Source organism: Neofelis nebulosa, chromosome X (genome assembly GCF_028018385.1).
Source record: "Neofelis nebulosa isolate mNeoNeb1 chromosome X, mNeoNeb1.pri, whole genome shotgun sequence".
NCBI lineage: Eukaryota > Metazoa > Chordata > Mammalia > Carnivora > Felidae > Neofelis > Neofelis nebulosa.
In genome coordinates this window covers 41,775,710-41,795,474 of record NC_080800.1, presented here as the reverse complement: position 1 = coordinate 41,795,474, position 19,765 = coordinate 41,775,710, and the positions used below count along the sequence as shown (strand labels likewise).

General features: G+C 42.1%; 1 protein-coding gene across 5 annotated transcripts in view; it reads right to left on the bottom strand.

Annotated features, from left to right (window-relative positions):
- The window catches only part of ZNF157 (zinc finger protein 157), a 39,303-nt gene extending 22,261 nt beyond the window's left edge, over positions 1-17,042 (bottom strand). The window contains exons 1-3 of one of the 5 annotated variants that reach the window (XM_058712856.1): positions 16,471-16,647; positions 14,663-14,869; positions 2,207-2,285 (exon numbers count right to left, since the gene is read on the bottom strand). Coding sequence is in view for 1 of the 5 variants with exons in the window: in XM_058712855.1 (XP_058568838.1) it covers positions 14,663-14,734 (72 nt within the window). In the remaining 4 variants the exon portion in view is untranslated. The other 4 variants (XM_058712857.1, XM_058712855.1, XM_058712858.1 and 1 more) reach the window with 4 other exon arrangements.
- Positions 17,043-19,765: the final 2,723 nt, after the last annotated feature.

The following is a 19,765-nucleotide window of genomic DNA, read 5'->3' as shown; positions in this document are numbered from 1 at the left end:
AGAAATAAATAAGATATATTTCAGTAGTCAAAAATAATAATAATTCCTTCCTACCTGTGGTGCTCCCTGTCTGGGTCATAATAAAATATATTTAATTTTAAAAAGAAAATAAAATGAAGAAGACTGTGCCACTTGGAGATGAGGCAGATCAGTGGGGGACTTAAAACTCCAGGAACAACATAGCAGTGATTCCCCTGAGTTTTCTTTATACCACATATATCCCAGAGTAGGTGCTGGAGACGGAGGCAACCCAAAAATTCCAATGGACTAAGAAAGTCTGCTTTATCTGGTCAAAGGACCAGGAAAAGGACAACCTAGCAAGAAAGCATTTTTAAAAAATATTTATTTATTGGGGCACCTGGGTGGCCCAGTCGGTTAAGCATCTGACTTCGGCTCGGGTCCTGATCTCACGGTTCGTGAGCTCGAGCCCCGTGTCAGGCTCTGTGTGGACAGCCCGGAGCCTGGAGCCCGCTTCGGATTCTGTGTCCCCCTCTTTCTCTGCCCCTCCCCACTCATGCTCTGTCTCTCTCAAAAATAAATACACTTAAAAAAATTTTTTTTAAATAATTATTTATCTATTTTGAGAGAGAAAGAGAGAGAGAGAGAGAGAGAGAGAGCATGAGCAGGGGGGAGGGGAGGGGGGGGAGACAGAATGCCAAGCAGGTTCCATGTCAGCATGGAGCCTGACACGGGGCTCGATCTCGCGAACCGTGAGATCACGACCTGAGGTGAAATCAAGAGTTGGATGCTTAAGCGACGGAGCCACCCAGGCGCGCCCAGAAAACTGTGAAATAATAACCAACTTATTCCAGCCAAGCATCGTGGGAGAAAAGCACGAAAACCTATGGGTCCCGGCTCCATCCCGTCAGCAAAGCCAAGTGGGGAGCATATAGTTCCACTTCTTTGTGGCTTTGACAAAGTGCTATACCCTCTACAACACTGGAGTGGTATCACAAAAGACAAAGCAGGGAGCTGAGGCTCATCCCTTCTGGGCAGCAAGGAGCCTCCTCACTCAGTGCCGTCAGTGAAGAAACCAGGGGGAGCCTGGACATCCATCGCAAATCAGCAGTAATGAGGCATCCTTCCCCCGTCTACCGAGTAGTGGTATCAGAGGTCTAGCGGAGAGTCAGGAGAGGTGTCTGGAAAGATACAATGGAAAGCTGGAACCCGACGCCTGCCCAGAAGTAACGAGAAGCTCTCTACCTCGGGTTCAAGGGAAGCCAACTGGGAAACCTGGGCTTATTCTGCTGCCTGGTAGTGGTGACATGTCATCCTTTCTTCCCCAGCTGCACTAAAGTTAGAGGAAGCCAGCTAAAACCAGTTTAAATAAGACCCAGAATCTCGTAACATCATATCAAAAATGTCTAACGGTTTCGATGGATAATCACTCATATCAAGAACCAGAAAAGGGGCGCCTGGGTGGCTCAGTCAGTTAAACGTCCGACTTCGGCTCAGGTCATGATCTCACAAGCTTGTGAGTTCGAGCCCTGTGTTGGGCTCTGTGCTGACAGCTCAGAGCCCGGAGCCTGCTTCGGATTCTGTGTCTCCCTCTCTCTCTGCCCACCCCCCCTGTAAAATAAACATTTAAAAACTAAAAAGAACCAGAAAAATCTCAAACTGAATGAAAAAAATCAACTGCTATCAAGACTGAGGTAACAGAGAAAACTGTCCGATGAAGACTTTGAATCAGCCATCACAAAAACACTTCAATGAGCGCGTCTCAGGAAAACACGAGAAGATACCAGGAAGACGCAAATGGAGATGTTAGACCTGAAAAATACAATAACTAAAATAAAAAACTCAATGGATGGCCTCAACAGCAGAACAGAGGAAACAGAGGAAAGAATGAATGAAGTGAAACACAGAACAGAAATTACCCAGTCTGAATAGCACAGACTAAATAGACTGGCGGGGGGGGGGGGGGATGTGCCCCAAAGCTCTATAACAAAAGAACCAACATCTTGCCATCAGAAATCAGGAAGGAGAAGAGAAAGAGGTGAGGCTTTAAAAGTACATGAAGAAATAACGAATAAAAATGTCCCAATTTGGCAAAACAAATACATTTACAGACTGAAGAACCAGAACAAATCCCAAACAGGATAAAACCAAAGAAATCCACACTAAGATATATTATCGTTAAACTTTTGAAAACCAGAGATTTAAAAAAATACATATTGAAAGCCATGAGAGAGAAATGACACCTTACCTACAGAAACAATTTGAATGACGGCAGATTTCACATCAGAAACCATAGAGGCCATAGGACGTAGCACATCATTTTTCAGCTGAAAGAAAAGAACTATCAACAATGAAAATATCCTTCAGGAATGAAGGAGAAATAAAGACATTCTCAGGCGGAAAAAAAAAAAAATCCTAATACAATTTGTCCTGAGCAGATCTACCTTAAAAAGAATGGCTAAAGGAAGTCCCCTAAACAGAAAATGAAAGATAACAGAAGGAATCTTGGAACATCACAAAGAAAGAACAGATGCAGGAAACAAAAATATGGATAAATAGGGGCACCTGGGTGGCTCAGGTCATGACTGCGGCTCAGGTCATGATCTCATGGTTTGTGGGTTCGAGCCCCATGTTGGGCTCTGTGCTGACATCACGGAGCCTGGAGCCTACTTTGGATTCTGTGTCTCCCTCTCTCTCTGTCCCTCCTTCACTTGCTCTCTCTTTCTCTTTCTCTCTCTCTCAAAAATAAACATTAATAATAACACTAATAATAATAAGCTATACAGGGGCACCTGGCTGGCTCAGTCATCAGAGTGTGTGACTCTTGATCTCAGGGTCATGAGTTTGAGACCCACATGGGGGGTAGACTTTATTTAACAAAAAATAAAAATAAAAAATAAATAAAAAGCTATACAAAGAGATACACTCAAAAACACTCTAAGTAAATCAAAATGGAATTCTAAAAAATGTTCCCATGACTGACCGGAAGATGGGGAAAAATAAAACAGAAAATGAAACAGAACAAACACAGAAGAAAAAATAAAATAAGACCTAACTTATCATTACTCACATTGAATGTCAATGGTCTAACTGCACTAATTAAAAGACAGAAATTGGAAAAAAAAATTACACACAGGACCCAAGTGTATGGTATCTGAAAGAAGGTCACTTCAAATATAGCAATATAGGCAGGTTGAAAGTAAAAGTATGAAAAGAGATATATCATGCAAACATTCATCAAAAGGAAGCAGAAATAATGTTAATTATACCTCAATAAAGTTGAACAAAGAAAAGCAGAAGTAGCTATACTAATATCAGACAAAGTAGACTTCAGAGAAAAAAATTACCAGAGACAGAAAGAAGACATCTAATGATAAAAACGCCAATTCATCCAAAGAGACAAATCAATCCTAAATGTAGAAAACAAAAGCAAAAGCTAATGAAACTGGAAAAAAAAACAGAAAATGGGCAATTTGGGGGCGCCTGGTGGCTCAGCTGGTTGAGCATCCTCAGCTCAGGTCGTGATCCCAGGGTCGTGGGACAGAGCCCCGCGCACTGGGCTCTGCGCTGAGCGTGGAGCCTGCTTAAGATTCTTTCTCTCTCTGGGGCGCCTGGGTGGCTCAGTCTGTTAAGCATCCGACTTCAGTTCAGGTCATGATCGCGTGGTTTGTGAGTTCAAGCCCCACATTGGGCTCTCTGCCGTCAGCGCGGAGCCTGCCTCAGATCCTCTGCCCCTCCACTTCCCTCCCTCCCTCTCTCTCTCTCTCTCTCTCTCTCAAAAATAAATAAACATTAAAAAAAGAGTCTTTCTCCCTCTGCCCCTCTACCCTGCTACCCCACTTGCATGCTCTCTCTCTCTCTCTCTCAAATAGAAATTTTTAAAAAAGAAAAGAAAATGAGCAATTTTCCCTGACCACACTGGAATGAAACTAGAAATCAATAATGGAAAGCTAACAAGAGAGCAGAAAGCTAACAAGAGAGGGGCACCTGGGTGGCTCAGTTGGTTGAGTTGGTTCAGCTCAGGTCGTAATCTCACAGCTTGGCTCCTGAGTTCGAGCCCCGCATCAGGCTTTCTGCTGTCACGGCAGAGCCCACTTTGGATCCTCTGTCCTTCTCTCTCTGCCCCTCCTCTCCCTCTCTCTCTCTCTCTCTCTCTCTCTCTCTCTCTCTCTCTCTGTCTCTCTCTCTCTCACAAGAATAAACAACATTTAAAAAAAGAAAGATAACAAAACAATCTCCAAACACTTGGAAGCCAAATGACACATTTCTAATAATCTATGGTACAAGGAGAAAGTCTCAAAGGAAATTTTAAAAATACAATAAACTAAATGAAAATGAACATACATTTACAATTCGTGGAACACATCTAAAGCAGTGCTGAGAGGGAAGTATAGCACTAAATGCATACATTTGAAAGAAGAAAGTCTCAAACCAAAAATCTAAGGTCCCGGGGCACCTGGGTGGCTCAGTCGGTTAAACGTCTGACTCCTGTTTTCAGCTCAGGTCATGATCTCACGGTTTGTGAGTCGGGGCTTGACATTTCTCTCTCCCTCTCTCTCAAAAAAAAATAAATAAACAAATAAACATTAAACATTTTTTAATAAAAAAATAAACAAAAAGAAAAACCTAAGGTCCATTTCAAAAACCTAGAAAAAGAAACCATATTGAGGTTATGCTGTTTAAGGGTACAAACTTGGAACAGCAAGTGATTATAGGAAACAATATTATAAACTTCAAAGTTGTTAAGAAACTAGACTTAAATTGTTCCCACCACAAAAAAGAAATGATAATTATGTGATGTGATTGAGATGTTAGCAAACTTACAGTAGTAATCATATTGCAACATATAAATGTATCAAACACATGTATACTTTAAACTTACACAATGTTATATATCAATACTTTAATTTTTAAAAAAGAAAAACAATAGGACTAAAATAAACCCAGAGCAAGCAGAAGGAAAGAAATAGAAAAGAGAAAAAAATAGGGGCACCTGGAAGGCTCAGTACGTTAAGCGTCCGACTTTGATTCAGATCATGGTCTCATGGTTTGTGATTTCGCGCCCCTCATCGGGCTCTGTGATGACAGTTCAGAGCCTGGAGCCTGCTTCAGATTCTGTGTCTCCCTCTCTCTCTGCCCCTCCCCCATTCATGCTCCATCTCTTTCTCTCTCTCTGTTTCTCAAAAATAAACATTAAAAAAAATTTTTTTAAAGAAAAGAGCAAAAATTAGTGAAGTTGAAAACAGAAAATAGATAAAAATCAGTGAAATAAATCTTTGAAAAGATCAATAAAATTGACAAATTTTTGGCAAGACTGAAAAACAGAGAAGACACAAGTTACCAAAATCAGGAATGAAACAAAGACTATCACTACAGACCTTGCAGACATCAAAAGGATAATAAAATTATAAATAATTCTTCATATACACATTTGATAACTTACATAAAATGAACTACTTCCTAAAAAAACCCACAAACTATCACAAATTGCCTGAAATGAAATAATTTGAATAACCCTAGTACTACTAAGGAAATTTAATCCATAATTTAAAAGAAGAGAAAAGAAGGAAAAAAGAAAGAAAGGGAGGGAGGGAGGGAGGGAGAGAGAGAGGAAGGAAGGAAAGAAGGAAGAAAGGAAAGGAAAGGAAAGGAAAGGAAAGGAAAGGAAAGGAAAGGAAGGAAAAGAAAAGAAAGAGAAAGAAAGAAAGAAAGAAAGAAAGAAAGAAAGAAAGAAAGAAAGAAAGAAAGAAAGAAAGAAAGAAAGAAAGAAAGAAAGAAAGAAATCACTGGCCCACACAGTTTTCCTGGAGAATTTTGTCAAATTCTTTTAAAGAATTAACACCAATTGCAAAACCTCTTACAGGAAAAAGAAGAGGAAGTAATTCTTCCTAACTCATTCTACAAAGCTAGTTATTTACCTGTGATAAGCTTAAAAGGGGGCCCCCAAATATATCCGCATCCTAATCCTGACAGCCTGTGGATATCACCTCTAAAAAATGGCAAGAGTAAAAGGGTCTTTGCAGGTGTGATTAAGGATCTCAAGATGAGAGGAGTATCCTAATTATCCAGGTGGGTCCAAAACGCAGTCACATGTACCCTAACAAGAGGAACGTAGAAGAAAATTTGCCACACACACAGAGGGCAGTGATGTAAAGCCAGAACAGAGACAGATTCGAAGATGCTGGTGGCCATAAGAATGGAATGAGGAAGGCCAAGGAACAGGGGCAGCCCCCAGAAGCTAGAAGAGGCAAGGAAGGTTCTGGAGGGAGTACAACCCTGCCAAAACCTTGATTTGGACCCAGTGATACTTATTTTGGACTTAAGGCCTCCGGAACTGCGAGAGAACACATTTCTGTCATTTTAAGCCACCAAGTGTGTGGCAATTTGTTGCGGCAGCCACATGAAGCTAACACATTCCCTGATTACAAAGTCAGACAAACACAGTATAAAAAAGAAAACCACACCCCAATATCACTCATGAATATGCAGGCAAAAATTCTTGACAAAATATTAGCAAATATAACTCAGCAATATATTAAAAGAATTATAGGGCACCTGGGTGGTTCAGTCGTTAAGCATCTGACTTTGGCTGAGGTCATGATCTCATGGTTCGTGAGTCCCACACTGGGTGAAGGCGAGTCCCACAAGTCCCACATCAGGTGAGTTCAAGCCCCGCTTCGGGTGAGCCTCGCTTCTCTCTCTCCGTATCTCTATCTGTCTCTCTCTGCCCCTTGTGGGATTTTCTCTCTCTCTCTCTCTCTCTCTCTCTCTCTCTATCTGCCCCTCGCTCACTTGTGCCCTCTCTCTCTCAAAAAAAAAACAAAAACAAGAATTATACACCATATCTAACTGGGGTTTATTCTAGGAATGCAAGGCAGGTTCAATATTCAAAAATCAATCCATGTAATCCACCACATTAAGAGGATTTTTAAAATCACATGATCATATCAACGCATGTAAAAAACAGCATTTGACAAAATTCAATATTCATTCCTACAAAAAAAATATGAATAGAAACAGGAAGAGACAGGAACTTCTTAAACCTGATAAACAGCATCTAAAACAAAACTGCAGCTAACATTACACTTAATGGTGAAAGACAAGATTAACCAGCAAGGCAAGAACGTCCATTCTCACAATTCTTATTCAACATAGTGCTAGAAGTTCTAACCTGTGCAATAAGGCAAAAAATGGAAATGAAAGGCGTACAGAATAAAAAAGAAGTGGGGCGCCTGGGTGGCGCAGTCGGTTAAGCGTCCGACTTCAGCCAGGTCACGATCTCGCGGTCCGTGAGTTCGAGCCCCGCGTCAGGCTCTGGGCTGATGGCTCAGAGCCTGGAGCCTATTTCCGATTCTGTGTCTCCCTCTCTCTCTGCCCCTCCCCCGTTCATGCTCTGTCTCTCTCTGTCCCAAAAATAAATAAAAAACGTTGAAAAAAATTAAAAAAAAAAAAAAAAAAAGAAAGAAAAAGTCCCTATTTACAGATGATATGATTGTCTATGTAGAAAAATCACAAAACTTTGGGGCTCCTGGGTGGCTCAGTCCGTTAAGCGTCCAACTCTTTATTTTGGCTCAGGTCATGATCTCACAGTCGTGAGGTAGAGCCCTCACATCAGGTTCCATGGGGCATGGAGTGTGCTTAAGACTCTCTCTCTCTCTCTCTCTCTCTCTCTCTCTCCCTATGCCCCTCCCCCATGCACACACGTACTTTTTCTCAAAAAAAATGTTTTTTAAATCACAAAAAAATCTACAAAAAATAAAACTCCTGGGACTAATAATTGAATTCATCAAAGTCACAGGAAACAAAATATAATACAAAAATCAACTGTATTTCTATGTTAGCAATGCAAATGTGGACTCCAAAATAAAAAAAATATAAAACCATTTATAATCACTCAAAAAAATGAAATACTTACATATAAATCTAACAAACTATGTACAAAACTTGTAATAACTACAACAGACTGGCCATCTTGAGAAAAAAGAACACTGCGGGCCTCATGCTCTCTGATTTCAAACTATAATACAAAGCTATAGGAATCAAAACAGTGTGGCATTGGCATAAAAACAGACACACAGATCAATGGAACAGAATAGAGAGCTCAGAAATAAACCCACACACATATGGCCAATTAATTTACGTCAGAGGACCCAAGAATAGTCAGTGAAGAAAAAGGACAGTTTTTTCAATAAATGGTGTTGGAAAAACTGGGACAGCCACATGCAAAAAAATGAAACTTTTTTTCAAAGTTTCACCATGCACAAAAATTAACTCAAAATGAATTAAAGACTTGAACCTAAAGCCTGAAACCATAAAACTCCAAGAAAACATAGGCACTAAGCTCCACGGTAAAGATTTTTTGGATTTGACACCAAAAGCAAAGGCAACAAAAGTAAAAATAAACTACTGGTACCACACCAAAGCAAAAAGCTTCTGCACAGCAAAGGAAACCATCAACTAAATGAAAAGGCAAACTACCGAACGGCAGAAAATATTTGTAAAGCGTATATCTGATAAGGGGTTCATATCCAAAATATATGAATAAATCACACAACTCAATGGCAAAATAAAAAAAAAATCCAATTTAAAAATGAGCAGAGGAGGGGCGCCTGGGTGGCTCAGTTAGTTAAGCGTCCGACTTCGGCTCAGGTCACGATCTCACGGTTGGTGAGTTCGAGCCCCACCTCGGGCTCTGTGCTGATGGCTCAGAGCCTGGAGCCTGCTTCGAATTCTGTGTCTCCCTCTCTCTCTGCCCCCGCCCCTACTCGCGCGTGCGCGCTCTCTCTCTCTCTCAAAAATAAATAACATTAAAAAAAAAAAAATGGGCAGAGGATCTGAGTAGACAGTTTCCAAAGAAGACATGCAGATGATACTCAACAAGTACATGAAAAGATGCTCAATGTCAGTAATCTAGGGGCACCTGCCTGGCTCATTTGGTAGAGCGTGCGACTCTTCATCTCAGGGCTGTGAGTTCGAACCCCACATTGGGCATGGAGCCTACTTTTAAAAAGAATCACTAATCATAGGAGAAATACAAATCGAAACCACAGTAAGATATCACCCCACACCTGTTAGAATTGCTAGGCAGTATCAAAAAGGCAAGAAATAGGGGCGCCTGGGTGGCGCAGTCGGTTAAGCGTCCGACTTCAGCCAGGTCACGATCTCGCGGTCCGTGAGTTCGAGCCCCACATCAGGCTCTGGGCTGATGGCTCAGAGCCTGGAGCCTGTTTCCGATTCTGTGTCTCCCTCTCTCTCTGCCCCTCCCCCGTTCATGCTCTGTCTCTCTCTGTCCCAAAAATAAATAAAATAAATAAATAAATAAATAAATAAATAAATAAATAAAAAAGGCAAGAAATAACAAATGTCGATGAGGATGTGAAGAAAAGGGAATCCTTGCCCACCACTGGTAGGATCATAAACCGGTGCAGCCACTACGGAAAACAGTATGGAGGTTCCTCAAAAAATTAAATATAGAACCATCATATCATCCAGCAATTCCGCTTCTGAATATTTATCCAAAGGAAAAAAAAAACACTAACAAAGAAATATCTGCACCCCCATGTGCAGTAAAGCATTATTTACAATAGCCAAGATATGGAAACAACCGAGGTGCCTGTCCATCAACAGATGAACGGATAAAGAAAATATGAGGTGTGTGTGTGTGTGTGTGTGTGCACACACACACACAATGGAGTATTATTCAGTCATAAAAGAAAAGGGAAATCTTGCCATTTGCAAGAATGTGGATGGACCGTGAAGGCATTATGCTAAGTGAAATAAGTCAAGACAGGGAAAGATATAAACACTGTATGATCTCACTTACATGTGAGATCTAAAAGAAAAACAAGCTCACAGTACAGAGATCAGATTGGCAGTTGCCAGATGTGGGAGTAGGAGGTGGGCAAAATGGGTGAAGTCAAAGGTCAAATAAATAACTCACAGAGATGTAACGTACAGCATGACCACCAGAGTTAATTATACTGTACTGAATATTTAAAAGTTGCTATGAGAGTACATCTTCGAAGTTCTCATCCCAAGAAAAAAAATTCTATAACTCTGTACGGTGATGGATGTTAACTGGCTTTATTGTGGTGGCCGTTGTGCAAAACATACAAATATCAAATGATTATGTTGTACATTAATATAATGCTGTAAGTCAATTATACCTCAATGAAAAAAAAGAGCATGGTACTGGTGAAAGAAGAGATAAATATATCAGTGTAACAAAAAGAAAGGAAATAGATTCACAAATATAATCCACTGATCTTTGACAAAGGAGCAAAGACAATTCAATGGAGAAAACAAATTGGGTGGAAACTGGACATCCATATGCAAAAAAAAAAAAAAAAAAAAACTCCAGACATAGTCCTTATACCTTTCACAAAAATTAACTCTAAATGGATCTTAGGATACAAAAATACTGATTTGAAGGGGCACATGCACCCGGACGTTTATAGCAGCATTATCAACAGGAACCAAACTATGGAAACAGTCCAAGAGTCCACCGACTGATGAGTGGATAAAGAAGATGTGGTATAAATATACAATGGAGTATTAGCCTCAAAAAGAATGAATCTGGGGCGCCTGGGTGGCGCAGTCGGTTAAGCGTCCGACTTCAGCCAGGTCATGATCTCGCGGTCCGTGAGTTCGAGCCCCGCGTCGGGCTCTGGGCTGATGGCTCGGAGCCTGGAGCCTGTTTCCGATTCTGTGTCTCCCTCTCTCTCTGCCCCTCCCCCATTCATGCTCTGTCTCTCTCTGTCCCAAAAATAAATAAAAAACGTTAAAAAAATTTTTTTTTTAATTTAAAAAAAAAGAATGAATCTTGCCATTTGTAATGACATGTGAAGCGAAAGAAGTCAGTCACAGAAAGACAAATACCACATGATTTCACTGATCTGTGGAATTTAAAAAACAAAACAGATGAACATAGGGGAAGGGGAAAAAAAGAGAGGAAAGCAAACCATAAGAGATTCTTTTTTTAATGTTCGTTATTTTGAGAGAGACAGAGAGAGCACAAGCGGAGGAGGAGCACAGAGAGGGGGGACAGAGGATGTGAAGCAGGCTCTGGGCTGACAGCAGAGAGCCCGATGCTGGCTCCAACTCACGAATGCGAGATCATGACCTGAGCAGAAGTCAGATGCTTAACCAACCATAAGAGACACTTACCTATAGGGGCGCCTGGGTGGCTCAGTCAGTTGAGCGTCCGACTTTGGCTCAGGTCATGATCTCGAGGTTCGTGAGTTCGAGCCCCACATCGGGCTCTGGCTGACCGCTCAGAGCCTGGAGCCTGCTTCTGATTCTGTGTCTCCCCCCTCTCTGCCCCTCCCCTGCTCACGCTCTGTCCTTGTGTCGAAAATAAACAAACATTAAAAAAAAAAAAAGTTTAAAAAAAAAGAGAGAGACACTTACCTATAGAGAACAAACTGAGGACTGATATATATATATCCCTATGCTTATTTCATTATTATTTATAATAGTCAAACTATGGTAACAACCTAAGTGTCTATCAATAAATAAATGGATAAAGAATGGGGCGCTTGGGTGTTTCAGTCAGTTAAGCATCCGACTTCAGCTCAGGTCATGATCTTGCAGGGGTTCAAGCCCCACATTGAGCTCTGTGCTGACAGCTCAGGGCCTGGAGGCTGCTTCGGATTCTGTGTCTCCCCCTCTCACCCTCTGCCCCTCCCCCACTCGTGCTGTCCCTCTCATAAATAAATAAACTTTAAAAAAAAAAAAGAAAAGAGGGCGCCTGGGTGGCTCAGTCGGTTGAGCGTCAGGCTTTGGCTCAGGACATGATATCGCAGTTCGTGAGTTCGAGCCCCACGTCAGGCTCTGTGCTGACAGCTTGGAGCCTGGAGCCTGCTTCGGGTTCTGTGTCTCCCTCTTTCTCCGCCCCTCCCTTACTCATGCTGTCTCTCTCTGTCTCTCAAAAATAAATAAAACGTTAAAAAAATTTATAAAAAATAAATAAATAAAAGAAAAAATAAATGGATATTAGACATATATGCAAATTGTAAAACTATAAAACTTCTACAAAATAACAAGGGAAAATCTAAGTGACTTGGGTCTGGAGATGTTCTAAAATACAACACCAAAAGCATGATTCATAAAAGGAAAATTGACAAGTTGGACTTTATTAAGATTTTAAAATTCTGCTCTATGAAAGACACTGTGGGGTGCCTGCCTGGGAGGCTCAGTTGGTTAAGCATCCAACTCTTGATTTCAGCTCAGGTCATGATCTCACAGTTCGCGAGATCAAACCCCACATGGGATTCCAAGCTGACAAGCGTAGGAGCCTGCTTGGGATTCTCTCTCTCTGTCTCTCTCTGTCTCTCTCTGCCCCTCCCCAGCTCACTCTCTCTGTCTCTCAAAATAAATAAATAACCTTTTTTTTTTTTTTTTTTTTAAAAAGGGACACCATTAAGAAAATAAAGACACAAGCCTAAGAATGAGAGAAAAGTATTTGCAGAACACATGTCTGATAAGGGACTTGTATTTATTTATTTTTATTTATTTATTTTTTAACGTTTTATTTATTTTTGAGACAGGGAGAGACAGAGCATGAACGGGGGAGGGTCAGAGAGAGGGAGACACAGAATCCGAAGCAGGATCCAGGCTCTGAGCCATCAGCCCAAGAGCCCGACGCGGGGCTCGAACTCACGGACCGCGAGATCGTGACCTGAGCCGAAGTTGGCCGCTTAACCGACTGAGCCACCCAGGCGCCCCGGGACTTGTATTTAAAATATACAAACAACGCTTAAAACTCAACACTAAGGAAACAACCAACCCAATTTAAAAAATGGACAAGATCTGAGTAGACACTTGACCGAAGAAGATATACAGATGGCATATGAGCACGTACAAACTATGTTCACCATCATTTTTCATTAGGGAATTGCAAATCAAAACAAGGAAATACCATCACACACCTACTAGAACGGTTAAAATCCAAAAACCCAACAACACCAAATGCTGACGAGGATGTGGGGCAACAGGAATGCTCTCGTCCATTGCTGGTGAGAATGCAAAATGGTGAAGAACTTGGGAAGACAGCTTGGCAGTTTCTCACAAAGCCAGTCTTACCATACGACCTATCGTTGCACTCCTAGTTATTTACCCAAGTGAATTGGAAACTTACATCGACACAAAAACCTGCATATAGGGGCGGCTGGGTCAGTGGGTTGAGCGTCTGCCTCTTGATTTCGGCTCAGGTCACGATGCCAGTGTCTTGGGATAGACCCCAGCACTGGGCTCCTCTACCTCTCCCCGTCTCGTGCACACACATGCTCGCTCTCTCTCTCTCTCTAAAAAAATTAGAACTAAAGTAAAATAAAAACCTGAATATAAATGTTTATAGCAGCTTTACTCATAATTGCCAAGAACTGGGAACCGCTAAGATGTCCTTCAATAGGTGAATGGACAGGCAAACTGTGGCACATTCATACAATGGAATATTATTCAGTGGTAAAAACAAATGAGTTATAGGGGTGCCTGAGTGGCTCAGTTGGTTAAGTGTCGGACATGGGTCTGACTCTTGATTTCGGCTCAGGTCACCATCTTGATGTTGGTTCAGGTCATGATCTCATGGTTCGTGAGATTGAGTCCCACGTTGGATTCTATGCTGACAGCATGGAGCCTGCTTGGGATTCTCATTCTCTCTCTCTCTCTCTCTCTCTCTCTCTGCATCTCCCCTTCGCACTCACGCTCTCGCTCTCTCTCTCTCTCTCTCTCTCTCTCAAAAATAAATAAACATTTAAAAGAATAATGGGGAAACTGTAGGGGAATACAGAGTGGTAATGGACCTGCATGTACTCTTTTCTCAATTATTCTGCAAATCTAAAACTGTACTACAGAAATTAAGTCCATTAATTGTTTGAAATGCACTTAGCATACAATCCAGCGATTGTCATTCATCTCCTACAAAATCCTTACACAAACGATCACAGGATCTTTATTCATAATAGCCAAAAACTGGAAACAACCCAGATTCCCTTCAACTAGAGGTTGGTTAAACAAACTGCAGTACATTTATACCATGGAATACTGCTCAGCAAGAAAAAAGAACAAGCTATTCGTAAATGCAACAATCTGCATGGATCTCCGGAGAATTACGCTGAGTAAAATCCAGTCCCAAAAGGTTACATACTGTATGATTCCATTCCTATGTCATGCTTGATACGACAGAATTATACAATGAGAGCACAGATTAGTGACAGCCAGGAGTCAAGGAGGGAGTAGGGGGAGGAAGGAAGTGGCTACTAAAAGGCAAGATGAGGGGCGCCTGGGTAGCTCAGTGGGTTAAGCGCCCGACTTCCGCTTAGGTCATGATCTCGCAGTCCGTGACTTTGAGCCCCACGTCGGGCTCTGTGCTGACAGCTCGGAGCCTGGAGCCTGCCTTGGATTCTGTGTCTCCCTCTCTCTCTGCCCGTCGCCCACTTGCACTCTATCTCTCTCTCTCTCTCAAAAGATAAATAAACATTAAAAAAAATGTAAAAGGCAAGATGAGGGGGTCCTTGTGGTGATGGAAATGTTCCATATGTCAATAGCCTGGTTGTGATACTGTACCAAGGTTTTGCATGATGTTCCCATTGGAGAAAAGTGTGTAAATGGTACATTGCATTTGAATCTACAATGATCTCAAAATTAAAATTTACCTTAAAAAAATAAAAGAAAAAAATGTGTTAAGTAGGCTCCTCCTCCTTACCTCAAAGGATCTGCCAGGCTGTCCTGGAACCAGGGCAGGGAACCTCTGGGGTGATTTCCCAGTAGCTGGCATGTTCACCCTGGGTCTCAGCCCACCTTCCAAAGCTGGAGGGGAGTCTGTATGTGGGCTGCGGTCAGAATGAATGGAAGATCCCGCAGCCTCCAGTAAGGAGGAAACTCAACAGCTCCACGGGGACACCAAGAAATCCTAAAAGGACAGTATCCATGTCATCAGTGTCATTCTACATTCACACCACAAAATTCAGCACCGCCCACTCTGAGTGTTAGGGTGGATTATGAAAACATTCATGATATCTGAAGTCACACTGATGACCTCAGAGTCCTTGATTCTGGGGTGGCTCCCTAGGGAGCTTCACACCTTACCTAGCAGCCTACTCCTCAGTTCCAGGTTCAGGGTAGATCGGGGTTTGTGGGGAGGGCAGAATTGGGGCAACAAATGGTGCTAAAGCCCTATGAGGTGGACAGAGGAAGGACTTGTCCATGGGGACCTAGTGGGTGACCACGGAGGCAGGAAACCTGGAAACCTGAATGAAAGGTCTCTCTTCTGCCCTCTTTAATTATTTTGCCATTTATAGGGTGAAAAATCCCTCTTAAATTCTTCTACAGGAAGCTCTTAACCTCTTCTTTCCAGAAGATGATTCAACATTAATGTTATTTATTAATCAATAAATGGGGGGGGCATGCTGTTATTAAATTACACCAGAAAAGCATTTGACACCATTCTGCAGATATTACTAATAAAACTCCAACTAAAACTAGGGAAGAAGTAAATCACTTAAATATCACAAAAAATCATTTACCAAGCATAGCCCTGAAATATTATGCTAAAAAGTAAAATGATGACGCTATTGCCGTTAAAATTACGAACAAGATAGGGATGTCTGACACGACTCAAAATTGTTTTGCTGGCTCTATGAGAGATGAAACAAGGAGAATAAATGTTGCAAGTTAATAGAAATGTGGCTTTCCTTGCCAGTGATATGATTTTACACAAAGAAAACCTGACACTACTAGCATTCAGAGCAATTTGATAAGGGGTTGGATACCAGATAAAATTATAAGAGCAGATAATTTTTCCTCTGTAATGGCAACAATAATCAAACAAATGAAAACGGGAAAACAAAAATCCATTAATAATGATAGCAAGAAATACACAAAATATACTTAAGGAACTGGACAAGTATGATTTAAACAAAAATTGACAAATATAAAATAGTCACACAGATATACCATATCCTTGGATAAGAAAATGTAATAAAAATGTCAACCCTGCCAAAAGCATTGTATTAAAGTAATGTAAAGAATAAACAAAAAAGAAACACAAAACTCAATAATAGTAAGATGGTGTGTACAAAATGTGTGGAATGCAGCTAAAGAGATTCTTCAAGAGCAATTCACGTTCTACATGGTTTTTAACAATGAAGAAAGGGTGAACATTCATGAAGTAACGTCTCGACTTAAAAAGTTACAGAGAAAATGGTACAGATAAGAGTAGAAATTAATAGAAAACAAAGGTACATCAGAGAGGATGAACAAGGCCAAAAGTTGGTTCTTTGTGAAGGCTAATAAGATTAGCAAATCTCTGGGGAGACTGATAAGGAAAAACCTAAACACACACTCTATTAAGACTTGACAACAAGAAGCAGCAAGCTATCTAAAAACCTGACCACCCCAGAATCCCCTATCCCTGACCTGCACAGATTCCCATTCACCAGATTCCTTAACTCCCCACCAATGGACCTCACAAACTGACAATTCATCATTCCCAAAAGCCAACAAAGCCATCACCTCAAAAATCACTGATGACTGTCACGCCACAAAACCTCATGCACTCGCTTTAGCGTCGCGCGCCAACAGGACTTAAACGTCCTCTGAGGGCCACTTCCGTTTCCTGTCCTCACCCCTGACCGTGCCCCTTCTGCGTGGTTGTTCTCGCACACGATCGTAAGGGCTGTGATGCTGTGGTCTACTCACTCCGAGCAAGGTGCAGTTAGGGATCGGCAGAGACTTTGTCCACGAGTGGCGTTGTTGGGCGAGGAATATGGCTGTGCCCAGGCTTTCCTCCATGGGGGCCGCCATCTTAGCGCCCATTCCGTACAGTGGGCTGTTCCACCGAAGGAGGGGGCGGGGGGGGGCGTTGTTCAGGGGTAGAAACCTTCTGAAGGCAAGCGTTCCAGAAGAGCTGGTCTTTGGAACTGGGTTCTATAGGTCTGTGCAAAAGTTACAGAAGCAGAGGTGCTGGGAGCAGGGGAGATGTGCCCTCATCTTCAAGGGAGATACCACTGAGGAGAGGGGTAAAAGTCAAGATTAGTTCCCCCCTGGAAGATGTCACTCAGAGGAAAGGAGAAATTAAAATGGTACAGTCCTCCTCCTGACAGATACTTCTGGGCAAGAAAGGGAAGGAGTCGGGGGTGGTATAGTCCTCTCCTTGGAGATACCACGGGAAAGAGGGGGGAAACTCAGGTTACTGTTGATCCCCTCCTGGGCGATACCACTGGAGAAGAGTGGGGAGAGGCATGGTGGTACATTGTTTTGATGTGCTGGAATTGGTATTGAAGGGAATTGAATCCCCCTCAATCTCCATTACTTCCATTACCCCACTAAAATGACAGTAGCTAGAAATAAATAATAATAACAATAGACTTTGATATGGGCAACTATTTTTTTTCAATATATGAAATTTATTGTCAAATTGGTTTCCATACAACACCCAGCGCTCATCCCAAAAGATGCCCTCTTCAATGCCCATCACCCACCCTCCCCACCCTCCCACCCTCCATCAACCCTCAGTTTGTTCTCAGTTTTTAAGAGTCTCTTATGCTTTGGCTCTCTCCCACTCTAACCTCTTTTTTTTTTTTCCTTCCCCTCCCCCATGGGTTCCTGTTAAGCTTCTCAGGATCCACATAAGAGTGAAAACATATGGTATCTGTCTTTCTCTGTATGGCTTATTTCACTTAGCATCACACTCTCCAGTTCCATCCACGTTGCTACAAAGGGCCATATTTCATTCTTTCTCATTGCCACGTAGTACTCCATTGTGTATATAAACCACAATGTCTTTATCCATTCGTCAGTTGGTGGACATTTAGGCTCTTTCCATAATTTGGCTATTGTTGAGAGTGCTGCTATAAACATTCGGGTACAAGTGCCCCTATGCATCAGTACTCCTGTATCCCTTGGGTAAATTCCTAGCAGTGCTACTGCTGGGTCATAGGGTAGGTCTATTTTTAATTTTCTGAGGAACCTACACACTGCTTTCCAGAGGGGCTGCACCAGTTTGCATTCCCACCAACAGTGCAAGAGGGTTCCCGTTTCTCCACATCCTCGCCAGCATCTACAGTCTCCTGATTTGTTCATTTTGGCCACTCTGACGGGCATGAGGTGATATCTGAGTGTGGTTTTGATTTGTAATTCCCTGATGAGGAGCGACGCTGAGCATCTTTTTATGTGCCTGTTGGCCATCCGGATGTCTTCTTTAGAGAGGACAACTAATATTTTTAAGCAAATTGTTAATAGAAAAATATTTAGAAAATGTTATAAGCTTACTTTCGCTGAAACTACATCTCCAAGACACGCCCCCAACTCCTCCTGTCAACCAGGTTGCAGCCGCTTAGCCTCTCTTATATGGGAATTTAGGAGTTACTACTTACTCTTGGGAGAGAAGAGAGGATTCTAGGGGTTCTTCACCTCTGAACCCTTATCTTAAACATTCTTCGAAACCTACTCCTGGGGCACCTGGGTGGCTCAGTTGGTTAAGCGACCAACTCCTGATTTCTGCTCAGCTCATGATCTTGTGGTTTGTGAGTTCGAGCCCAGCGCAGGGCTCTGTGCTGACAGCATGGCGCCTTCTTAGGATTCTCTCTCTCTCTCTCTGCCCCTTTCCCACGCACGCACTGTCTCTCAAAAAATGAATAAGTAAACTTAAAAAAAATAAAACCTATTTCTACATGTAACCGTCCTGCAGGCCTTCTCTGACAAGAGGTGGAGGGCTCTTTTCCCTGCTGAAGGCATTTCAAACACAACAGATTTGTGTTGTGTGCTAAGCCTAGTTAGCTTGGGCGTGGATTGCTGTGTGTCCTAAGGACATTCAGATCTCCTCTCTGGGCCTCAGTGCAACAATCTGGAGAGTTAGAGTGTCAGCCTCTCAGAATTTGTGAATCAACTGGAAGACAGAGTAGCAAATGTGAGAACATTGCTGTAAGACACACACTTCTAAAGAAATTTCCAAAACTTATTGTCATGACTTTTGGCCAACAACTCAAATCCTAGATTCCGCTAACCTCCACCATCAATGCCTCCTGGGCTGATCTCAAGCCTAGGCCTTTCTTAACTCTACCAATACCTATGTTGCATTCTTCTGATCTAAATTCATGTGTTCTATTAATGGTTTCATCATCTGTGTCCCTGTATTCTGACCATGAATCCAAGATGCTCTTTTATCATATGTGCCCTTTTTTGATAGACAAAGAGACTAGTCATATGTTAATTTTCCACTATCAATGCCTCTCTGATCCATGTCTCAACTATTGGACCATGGTTAACTTTTCTACCATCAATGTGCTTTTGATTAGACTTCGAAAACAGACATATGTTGCAGAGGGTCTGGGTTCCAGTTCAAACCAGAGGGGAAATGATGTTTGAAGGATAGCAGAGGCCCAATTTCAAGAACCAGACCTGAGGACCATTGAAGGTAGAGGTTCATTCACGGTGGAAGGCTGCTGACAAGACTGGGCTAACAGCCTGTACAACAAGACGGGGATTTATGGCAAAATCATTAACAGATGTTTTTAGATCAAACCAGGGAGATTAATGATGCTGAAAATTTCATATTTTCCTAAGATATAGACATGGAATAGTTAATGGAGGCCCAGGGTTCAAGGTCAGAAGTGATGGCTTGTCACTTCAGAGATGAGATGAGAAAAGATTGAGGCTTCCATATTGTTCTCTCTCTCCCTCTCTGTCTCGCTCCATCCCTCATATCACTCACGCAGGGAGAAGCCAGCTGCTATGTCATAATGACACTCAGGCAGCCTTTGAAAAGAGGCCCATGTGCCAACCACGCCTACCAGTAGCCAGTGAGGAA